The 11,503-nt window shown below is 36.0% G+C and overlaps 1 protein-coding gene across 1 annotated transcript; it reads right to left on the bottom strand.

Annotated features, from left to right (window-relative positions):
* Positions 1–9,619: 9,619 nt before the first annotated feature.
* LOC108992289 (NDR1/HIN1-like protein 26) lies at positions 9,620–10,669 on the bottom strand. Its single transcript, XM_018966807.2, has one exon. It carries the CDS (start codon positions 10,498–10,500, stop codon positions 9,868–9,870), a length of 633 nt encoding a protein of 210 aa, XP_018822352.1. The 5' UTR covers positions 10,501–10,669; the 3' UTR covers positions 9,620–9,867.
* Between the last annotated feature and the right edge of the window lie 834 nt (positions 10,670–11,503).

Raw genomic sequence — 11,503 nt, 5'->3', positions numbered from 1 at the left:
TTATATTTTATATAAAAATTTAAAAAATTATAATAATAATATAAAATGAGATGAAAAATATTTTTTAAATCCAAAACGACCTAATTGTTATCAGATCGATGCATATAGATGTAGCGAAAGACGTGCAGTCAATGTAGTGACCGTGAGCGGCAAAATATATCCAAAAGATTTGGTGTGGTTTTTTTATGAAAATGTTTTATAAAAAAACACTTAACATTTTATAAAAAATATCCTCACACTTTATAAAAAAAATTATAAATATAAAATATAAAAATAATTAATAATTAATACATAATATTTTTTTTTATTGCTCTGCTACTTGTAAGTTGTCAGTACCTTGTAAACACGTCACTTATGTTGTAGATTTACTATAGGACCACGTTAATTATAGTAAAATTACATAGCGGTGGTATTCTGCCTTCCAAGTAGCACTGTTTGGTATTACCGTTAGTTGTACAAATAATTTTTTTTATTTATATTTTTTAATATATTTAAATATTTTTTAAAAATTAAAAAAAATATATCAATACATTTAAAATTATTTTTTTTATCAGTCGGTAAAAAAAAATCATTGAACGGTCAAACCGAGCGGTATATTTGAGACGGCATAGTAGACTTTTTCAAAATTATAATATAAATATTTTTGTATAGTAACGGATGATATGATCATGTGTGGTATATGTGTTTTGCGCTTAAATAAACCAGCTCGCAAATTAATTATCTAAACTCTCACTGGCCCAAAATATAATATAAGATACTTTAATTCACGTTCGGTGTCACTAAAACAAATTAATATGCTTGGTTACATGCTGCATGATTGTACCAGCTGGCCTGTCAAATTTCATCCGTATGCATGGCAGCTGTTTTCTGGCTCTGTAGACAATATTAATTTATTGTTCAAATATTTGAAAAGTTCTATTAATTTATTTTCACATTCATTCTAATCTTATTGCACATTATCATATTATCTAATAATTATAACTTTTTTAAATTTTTACACAAAATAAAATAAATAATAATTTAACATTTTTCAAATTTTAAAATAAAAATAATATTAAAAATATATATTCTAATAATATTTTATTCAATTTTTAACTTTTATCTCAACTCATCTTATCTTATCTATAAAAATAAACTATAAAATTTCAATACATTCCCCTCTTATATGAAGCTACTCCAACAGATTGATAAACTATAATTTGGACTCAACCTAGGCCCAATTTGGTGCCTACAAACTGTAACTCCTTGGATTGTATTAGAAAGGGGAGAATCTCTCTCTCTCTCTCTACCATCATTGAATTTGGTCCTACTGTAAGAATAACAAAAGAAATGGAAGAAGAAGAAGCAGATGAGAGAATCTTCTGAAAGTGTTGCTTTACGTCATTAATTCATTCCGTATATACAAGGTGCAGCTACCTTTTTGTACAGAAAAAGGAAAATAGCTCTAACTAACTAAAGAATAAAAGAATCTGTATAGCTGTATAACTAACTTTGAAAATACATAAAAGTACATTACATTTCAACTAAAAGAGGGACTTTCTAGTAATCTGAAAGTAATATTTACACAAGTAGTAAGTGCATTTGGTGCTGACTGAGGATGCAGATCAGGTCTATTGACATTGTCGAGAGCAGCTGAGCCTTGATGATCTTGTAACTTTGTGATAGGGATGCCATCTTGTGCATGCTGCTTTAATACTCCCCGCAAGATGGAGAATAGATATTCACTATTCACATCTTGGATAAATGAGAATAAAGGGTGTAGGATGGGAGAGATTTTGTGAATATGTCAGCTAACTGTGAGTGAGTGGAGACATGTGCAGTTTTGATGCTGCCTTCTAGGATTTTATCTCTTATTAAGTGACAATCCACTTCAATGTGTTTTGTCCTTTCATAAAAAACTGGGCTGGCTGCTATGTGAAGAGCAGCTTGATTATCACAAAACATCTCAGCAGCTTGAGGATGAGGAATAAGAAGATCAGAGAGCAGATGTCTGAGCCATGTGAATTTAGTAGATAGGGATGCCATAGCACGATATTCTGCTTCAGCAGATGATCGTGACACAACATTTTATTTTTTTTTTTAAAGCCAAGAAATGAGAGAATTTTCCAAAAAGATACAATAACCAGTTACTGATTTTCGTGTATCAGGGCAAGAAGCCCAATCTGAGTCACAGTAACCTTGTAAGTGTATTGATGAAGTAGATGACAGAAGGATACCTTGACCAAGAGCATTTTAAAGATATCTCAGGACTTTATTAGCTGCAGTGAGGTGGGTGGTGGTGGGTTTGTCCATAAATTAGCTGAGGACTTGAATGGGGTAGCTTATATCTGGTCTAGTAAGGGTAAGGTATAAAAGTCGACCTATAAGCTGCCTATAGGAGGTGGGATCACCTAAGGGAGTGCCAGTGGTCTTGCTTAGCTTGTGATTTTGTTCCATTGGAATTTTCAAGGGCTTAGAAGCTAAGTGACCATAATCAGCAAGTATATCCAGAGTATATTTTCTTTATGAATGCCAGTTGGAGATCTAGCAACCTCAATGCCAAGAAAATATCTTAAGGATCCAAGGTCTTTAATTTTGAATTGGTGGTTCAGAAAACTTTTGAGAACATAAATGAAATCAAGAGAATTGCTTGCAACTATTATGTCATCTACATAAACAAGCAGGGCTGTGAAAGTGGCACCATTGATGCAAGTGAAAAGGCTATAGTCAGCCTTTGACTGTTTAAAACCAAACTGAACTAAGGATGTGGAGAATTTATCATACCATTGCCATGAGGCTTGCTTAAGTCCATAGAGACTTTTAAGCAATTTGCATACTTGGCCAGGCTTGCCCTTTTGATATCCAGGTCGCCTTTTCATGTAAATTTTCTCCTTAAGTTCACCATGGAGGAATGCATTGTTGACATCGAATTGTTGAAGGTCCCAACCTTTGAATGCAGCTAAGGCAAGAATGGTTCTGACAGTGACAATATTGACCACTGGTGAAAAGGTCTCATGGAAGTCCACCCCTTCTTGTTGGGTGAATCCTTTGGCAACTAATCTTGCCTTCTTTCTCTCGATTGTACCATTAGAATGAAACTTGGTTTTGTAGACATATTTGCAATCAATAGGGACTTTTCCAGGGGCAGATCAGTAAGGATCCATGTGTTATTGAGCTCTAATGCCTCAAGTTCAGTTTCCATTGCTTTGCACCAGTCAGGGTTTTTGGCAGCTTGTTTATATGAATGTGGATCATGGGTGGATAAGATGGTAGAAGAAAATGAAGAGAAAATGGGTGATAAATGAGCATATGAGATAGAAGCTAATAAGGGAAATGGTATACCTGGTGAAGAGGATGTCATTTCCACAGATTGAGCATGTGAGATGGAAGTGGCCTGTTGGCAATGAAAGTCTTTAAGGTATTCAGGTGCTTTCCTTGTTCTAGTTGACTTCCTAAGAGGAGGAGGAGGTACAGAGGGTGAAGGTGATTGTAAGGGAGAGAAGGGTGTAGAAACTATTGGTTCAGGAGACAAAGATGATGGAGAGGAAGGTGCTGGAGATAATGGCATGGTGGGAATGTTTGAAGATGATGGATTTGAGAATGGAGTGGTATGTAAAATGGAAGGAGAAGAGGGAGGAACTAGCTGATGATGGTCAGCTGAGGAATGAGATGAATTATGGAAAGGGAAAATATATCCATAAAAGGTAATGTCTCTAGAAAGGAAAACTGTTTTGGTATTAAGATCAAGTAATTTGTAGCCTTTTACCCCAAAAGGGTAACCAAGAAAAACACACTGCCTGCCTCGAGGATCAAATTTTGTTCTGTTTTGAGAGAGAGTAGAGGCAAAACACAAGCATCCTAATATTTTCATGTGAGAATATGTTGGTGGTGAATTAAAAAGTAGTTCAAAGGGAGTTTTATTTGAGAGAAGGGGGCTTGGAACCCGATTGATAATATAAACTGCAGTAAGAATGCAGTTAGTCCAATATTGATTGGGAAGGTTAGATTGAATCTTAAGGGCTCGAGCTATGTTTAAGAGATGTTGATGCTTTGTCTCGACAACCCCATTTTGTTGGGGAGTTTCCACACATGTTCTGTGATGGATGATACCTTTTTTATTGAAAAATTCCCTCATTTGAAATTCAAGGCCATTGTCACTTCTAAGGAATTGGATTTTGGTATGAAACCATGTTTCTACTAAATTAGAGAAAGCTTCAATGCATGATCTGGTATTAGATTTGGCTTTAAGGAGATATATCCAAGTACATCTAGAAAATTCATCCACAATGGTTAAAAAATATTTGGAACCATCATAAGCTTCAACTGAATTAGGTCCCCATATATCACAGTGAATAAGTTCAGAAGCATGGTTGCTTTTATGTGTGCTAGTTGGAAATGGAAGCCTATGATGCTTTGCAAGAGGACAAACATGACAAGGGTTTGTATCAGAAATACTAAAAATGTGGTTTCTGATTGAAGAGTCATTGATTAGATTTAACTTTGAAATGGGTGTATGACCCATTCTACAATGCCAAACATCATAAATGTGATTAACACTTGTGGAAATAGTAGAAACATAAATTGTTTTGTGTAAGGAATTTGAAAAATGATCAAGTAGAGTTGTGGGAGACACTGGTTCAACAAGCAACTGGTAGAGGCCATCATTTATCTCACCCATGCCAATCGTGGTCCATAACAAAAGGTCCTGAATAAAAGAAAGTTGTGAAAAGAAAATGAAAGAACATGAAAGTGAATTGGTTAGTTGTTTTGCTGAGATGAGATTAAAATTGAAAGAAGGAACACATAAAACATTGTGTAAAATTAATGTGTTAGTGAGTTGAACAGTTCCAACATGAGTGACAGGTGCTGTCTGACCATTAGGAAGTCTCACTACACAGGAAACTTGAGAAATAATGGTTGAAAAAAATGAGGTGCTACAGACCATGTGATATGTAGCACCAGTGTCAATGATCCAAGATGATTGTATGGAAGAGTGAAGTGTTGGAGTGAAAGAAGTAAGACACAGAAAGGTACCATTCATGGTGGGAGGATGATTACAATCTTCCTGGACATTGTTGACTGAGTGATTAGCAATGGAAACTTCCTTTGACTGCAATAGAGATAGAAGCTGCAAATATTGGTCCTTAGTAAAAGTCAAGTTGGCATTTGAGGAATCCTCTTGCTCGAGTGAAGTCATATTGGCAGAAGAGAAACCAAGTGGCTTACCCTTTCCATGCAACTTGTACCCTGGTGGGTAGCCATGTAATTTATAGCATTTATCTGCTATGTGTCCTGTCATATGACAGTGTGAGCAAGTTGGGGGTTGGGCATTTCCTGCTTTAAAGCAGTTGTGTAGAACATGGCCTTGAATTTTGCAGTGAATGCAAAATGGTCTATCACGCCTTGATGATTGAGGTGGTTTGGAGAAGGGTTTGTGTGAGGTATATGGTTATTTGACAACAAAGGCCATTGAGTCAGGAGAAGTGAGTCCAGACAGCATGAGATGCTGCATTTCTTGCTGCTGGATCATGGAGAAAATTTTATTAATGGGGGGCAGGGGATCCAAGAGCATTATTTGGTCACGAGTAGCATTGTATGAGTCATTGAGACCCGTGAGGAATTGTATAACACAATCCCTTTGATATCTGTTAAGTAAAACAGTAAGTTTACCACATGTACAGTCAGGCAAAAGGTCATACATGGTAAGTTCATCCCATAAGGTTTTAAACTTACCAAAGTAGACATGAACAGAGTCATTCTCTTGCTGCAAACCTGCCAAAGCCATTTTGAGCTGAAAGATTCGGTGACCATTCTGTTGGGTGAAGCGATCTTTTAGTTCATTCCATATCTGTTGTGCATTATCCACTAAGGCAATGCTGGATTTGAGGGTTTGGTTGATTGAGTTGTAAAGCCAGGAAACTACTAGGTCATTGCAGCGTTCTCAAGCATCATGGAGAGGGTCAGTGATAGCTTTGGGTTTAAGCAAGGTGCCATTGATAAACCCAAGCTTGTTCTTGGCACGAAGAGCCCTGCACATGGCTCTGGACCAAGTAATATAGTTTTTTGCAATGAGAAGGTCAGGGACCAAGGGAAGTGAAAGGTTATCCCCATGGTCCAATCTGTAGGGGTTGAGAATATTGTTGAAGTCGAGAAAGGGGGATTTGGTGGGTGATTTGGGGTTTTCATCAACCATGGAAGGAAAAAAAAAATTCTCAACCTGAGGCTCTTGATACCATCTAAGAATAACAAAAGAAATGGAAGAAGAAGAAGCAGAGGAGAGAATCTTCTGAAAGTGTTGCTTTACTTCATTAATTCATTCCGTATATACAAGGTGCAGCTGTCTTTTTGTACAGAAAAAGGAAAATAGCTCTAACTAACTAAAGAATAAAGGAATCTGTACAGCTGTGTAACTAACTTTGAAAATACATAAAAGTACATTACATTTCAACTAAAAGAGAGACTTTCTAGTAATCTGACAGCAACATTTACACAAGTAGTAGGTGCATTTGGTGTTGACTGAGGATGCAGATCAGGTCCATTGACATTGTCGAGAGCAGCTGAGCCTTGATGATCTTGTGACTTTGTGATAGGGATGTCATCTTGTGCATGCTGCTCTAATACCTACAAATATTCTCTAGTTTCCAACCTTCCATACGAGTGTGTGATACAACATTCCATATTGAGTGGTGAATGTATATGTAGTATATATGGAATCCTCTATTATCTCAGAAGGAGAAATTCTTGCATTTTATAATAATTTTTAATGAAATTTCAATTATATTATCGATTAGTCCTTTTATATTATATTATGATCTCTTATATGGCTTGGACCCTTGCAAGGAATGTTACAAATTAATATTAGATTAGTCTATCAAATGAACAACATCATCCCTTCACATGCATCATTGTCTTGCCTTTGTGATTAGTAATAATTGTCCACGTGACACATATTGGCAAGCAACGGCTGGAACAGTCCATAGGAGCTGTAATAATTAAAGAATCAACATTTTATTTTCCAACTCTTTGTGAGTAGTCATGAATTGCATCTTAAGCACAACGGTCGTTTGAATTAGAGAAAGTGATTCTCAGACTCTTGATCCTTCAGCTATTATCCCAAATTTTCGGATCCTTGGCAACCAAGTTATTTCCAGACGAACAGGCCGAAAGTCATGCTGCCCATGAGAGAACTCGATCCACTTCCTGAAAGCGATCCCAGCAGTACGGATCCATTTCAACTTGTCATTGCCTACCCTGCTTTAAAATCATTTTGGTTTTAAGGATTCCTTTCCATGAAAAGGATGAATTTCTGCTAGTTGTAGCAAGCTGGGAGATCAAAAGGGATGTTCATAAACGTACATCGTCCATGTTAACTAGCTCAGACATTGCATTCTCTATTTGGATACTAAAAGTGTTTCATCTCACATTCTCATTAGAATTTTTTTAGATTTTCATATAAAATATAATAAATAATTTAATTTTTTTTAATTTTAAAATAATAATAATATTAAAAAATAATATTCTAATAATATTTTATTCAATTTTAATCTTTTATCTTAATTCATCTCATCCCAACTCTCCATCTAAACGACAACTAAGATTATGTTTGAATAATGAAAATGTTTCATTTCATCTCATTATTAAGACTGTTCATTCAGATTTCGGCTCAAGAATCCGAGTATACACAGACCAGAACCTGAGTTTCAAACCCAGGGCGAAACCCGAATTGGGTTAGGCCGGGTCAGACTTCAGTTGGAGTCCGGATTTACAACGTCCTGGTACCCGGTTTTTTTTCAATTTGAATGTTTTGAAGTTTTTTGTTTTATTATTCCTTTTAATTTTTTTTTTTTTTTTTTCTAGAAATTCTTTAAATGCAAATGTACTAGAAAACTTCTACTTATCAAGAATGCAGAAGATATAAAGCTTCCAAAAAAAGATGGTAAAAACTTTCAAAAAAATTGGTAAAAATGAAGCAATAACTAGCTAGTATGCACGTCAAAAGTGAAAGTATAGCTTGCAAAGTACCTGCTATATGTCTGCACTATATTTAGTATGGACCCATGTTATAAATGAAAATGATAAGAATTCATGTGCTTAAAATTCAAACAAAGATAAATGAGAGATGGACAATAATTTTCAGATCAAAACATTTAAATTGAAAGAAAAAAAAAAAAAAGTATCGGGTTTATGCAATCAGGTTTTGGCCCGGATTTATTTCAAATTGGCTTATTCATTATTATAATTTTTTTAAATTTTTAAACAAAATAAAATAAATAATTTAACTTTTTCAATCTTCAAAATAATAATAATATTAAAAAATTATATTTTAATAATATTAATTTATTTAACTTTTAATTTTAATTTAAAATCATCTCATATGATCATACAAACCACACCTAAACCAGCTCATCGGCGTTGTGATTATTTGAGTTACAACCTTTACCGAGTTCTCTAGATCATCACTAGCTAGCTCCTGAAAGCAACCTTTCCTTCCCATATTTAATACCAGTTTATTCCTGATCACTCTTTCATTCGTTTCTTAGATTTGTGGCCTAACATTTTCTCCCTTCTTTTATTTTCTTTTTGATTTTCTGAAAAGCGATGCTAATCATAACAGCTTGCTGTCCATATCTGATGTTCCTTCTATTTATTGGTTGCCAAAAAAAAAAAAAAGCTGCTTAACTTGTACGCTTGTTGGCGCACTCCAATCACAATCAACATAGATTTGCCAAGCACGCACGGGGGCACCAAAAAGACATATCTAAAAGACGACAGCTTCTCAAGCTGGAGCGATACATGGGTTGCCAAAAACGTTCGTTTTTTTTTTAATTTTTTTTCATCATGCCATTTTGCTTGAGCTTAATGAAAAAACCGTGAAGGGATTTTTTGTCAAGAAAAGTGGTATATAAATTGTAAAAACAAACACTCCATTAATTTTATAATGGAAGAGAATCACAAGTACTATATAGTATATATGTCTTATTTTTTGCATGCATGTCGTATGGTTCAAATGCAGGCAATGAAAAAGAAAAAAAGCGTAACTTTCTAATTAAAGATCTAAATTATATGATCTATATTTTAAAAGGATTAATCAATGATATAATTAGAATCTCATTAAAATTTTATAAAGAGTAAAAATTTTTTTTTTTTCAAATAATATGATATCTCATACACTACTTAATCCTATCCTTATCAAGAGTATCATAAAAAGATTCAAGAATTCGTAAATGGTACATTCGGATTCATTAGTTGCGGCTATATAATATGCATGGATGGGGGGCCAGCACTTCCACCAAGTCTAATAACGAAAGTGAGGGATTGACATGTAAATTGGAGATTCCTTAGCCAAGAAAGCTCTCAATTTTCCCCCTCTTTTTTCTCTTTTTTCTCCTTTGGAATCTCCCCTATCCCTAATTCTATCTATCGACCTCTCTTTCTTCTGCCCATAAACGACTAAAGAATCAAAGTTGAAACAATCCACCATCATCCTTCCTTTCTGCTAAACCCACCTAAGAATGAAACTGCGAGGGAAAAAAAAAAAAAAAGAGAGAGAAGAAACTCCTTTTCTCCTACTCTTTTGCTCATCACATGGAAACCGGAAACAAAGTAAGTATGATAGAGAAAGAAGATGGACCAACAATTAACATCCCAAACAAGCTTAATTTTCATTCTTTCAATCATCCTTACAATGATAATTAACATACCCAAACAAGATTATAATAAATCTTCATTCTTTCAATAATCCTTATAATCATATAACTTTCAATCCTGTCCATCATAATCAATGTACAAAGCTTAGAATTAAGCAGCCAACTAGGTTAAAAGCAAGCCCAATACAAACCCAAAAACAGAGGCAGCACAACTCACTGTAGTCGAATCATTTTTGCAGATTCAAACCGTGGTAGCACAGTGAGAACCCTGCTTTGAAGTTAAGGGACCTGTTGGGATGGCTGGTCCAAAAGCCATAACTGCAACACAATTCACATTGAACCGGTACTTGCCGGAAACCCAAGTCCCCACTTTCCACCGAAGCCGGCCGTTCACCTTCAGGCTCAGAACTAGTTTTCCGGCGGTTTGATCACGTCCAACTTCATAGCCAAAAGATGGAGCCACAGGAAGCCATGTTCCTATCAAAGAAGCTGTTAACAGATTACTGTCTTGATGTCCTTGGTAGAAAGGAGGAAGAGAGGTATAGGTTGTTATCCGTTGTCCCTTGTAATCGGCATAAACTTGAAGCTCATCGTAGTGAATGCCAACTTTCTGGTTAGGGTTCTTGGAAAGGAGGGTGAGTTGGAGGGAGGAGTTGAGAAGGTGAGAGCCTGAGAGGTTGAGCTGGTAGATGTCAGCTTCTCTTAGGGAAAAGTCAGGCTTTGAGGGGCGTAAGATGAGCCAGATGACTAATATAAGTGAGAGAATCGAGGTGAATAACGAGGAGAAGAAGAAGAATAGCTTCTTGTGATGCTGGTCGATGTTCAGTCCTTGCTTGGCGCAGTGTTTAGGAGACTTTATGAGGACTTGAGACATTTGCAGGAAGCAAGCAGAGAGAGAGAGAGAGAGAGAGAGAGGAAGTTGGCGAGGTTAAGGAAGAGGAGAGGATGGGGTTATAAAGAAGGTAAGCAGCAGAAAGCAGCAACTATTTTGCACAGTGTTGCTTTTGACTGGCAGCTACTCCCATTACCATAGATACTTGCGTGTAAGTTCTTGTATAGTTGTATGTAGACTTTTAAACTCATGGCTTTAAAGTAGATTTATAAGATTAATTATGCATCCAAACCATTAAATTAATAGATTGCTGTCGCTTGCCTCTTAACAACGTTGCATAAACCACTTGCCGTGGATACCCTGCACAAATAAAAGTCACACAAGCCACAAATGGTAAAAGATCCAAGCTTGTGTGGGACAAGTAAAAGATTATATACTCTCATTCCACTTTTTATCATTGTATTGATTATGTGATGGTATATCTATCAATTATTAAATTAATCAATTCTTTTTTTTCAAATGATAAATTCAAGATTTAGTAAATAATATCAGACCTCACATGGGATAGAAGTAAGACGGGGCATATAGTATACAATGTTTATATTTTTCAAAGACACATACATATTGTTAGAAGAGTAACCCTTACACCTTCTTTACTACTTGTTAGAGAAATTTTCCTACCGGCCCATGGATAAGGCATAGGTAGGACATCTAAGGCCCATCCTGGCCCAAGCCTCATCCCCCAAATGGCCCTGATGTCGCTTAAGGAGCTCAGCCCCCAAATTATGCCAACTAGAGAGGGGGGACATAGCACGGGAAAACCAGTTGACAGGGACAGATGGGACTCGCCGCCCCTGACATCCCCTGCAACACCTAGCAATAAAAGATTTGCATCGACAAGCAGGCGGAAAATGCTAGCAGCCCTACATTCTCTGACAAAGGATATGAAGAATAACAACGCTGATCATCTACTGGCAAAATGCCACTTAGAGAGCCACGCTGCATTAATGGCGCCACTCTCGGACTACACGCCGCATTGATGGCG

The sequence above is a fragment of the Juglans regia genome, chromosome 13 (genome assembly GCF_001411555.2).
Source record: "Juglans regia cultivar Chandler chromosome 13, Walnut 2.0, whole genome shotgun sequence".
Lineage (NCBI taxonomy): Eukaryota > Viridiplantae > Streptophyta > Magnoliopsida > Fagales > Juglandaceae > Juglans > Juglans regia.
The sequence above is the reverse complement of the archived record's forward strand: the minus strand, read 5'-3'. Positions and strand labels throughout refer to the sequence as shown.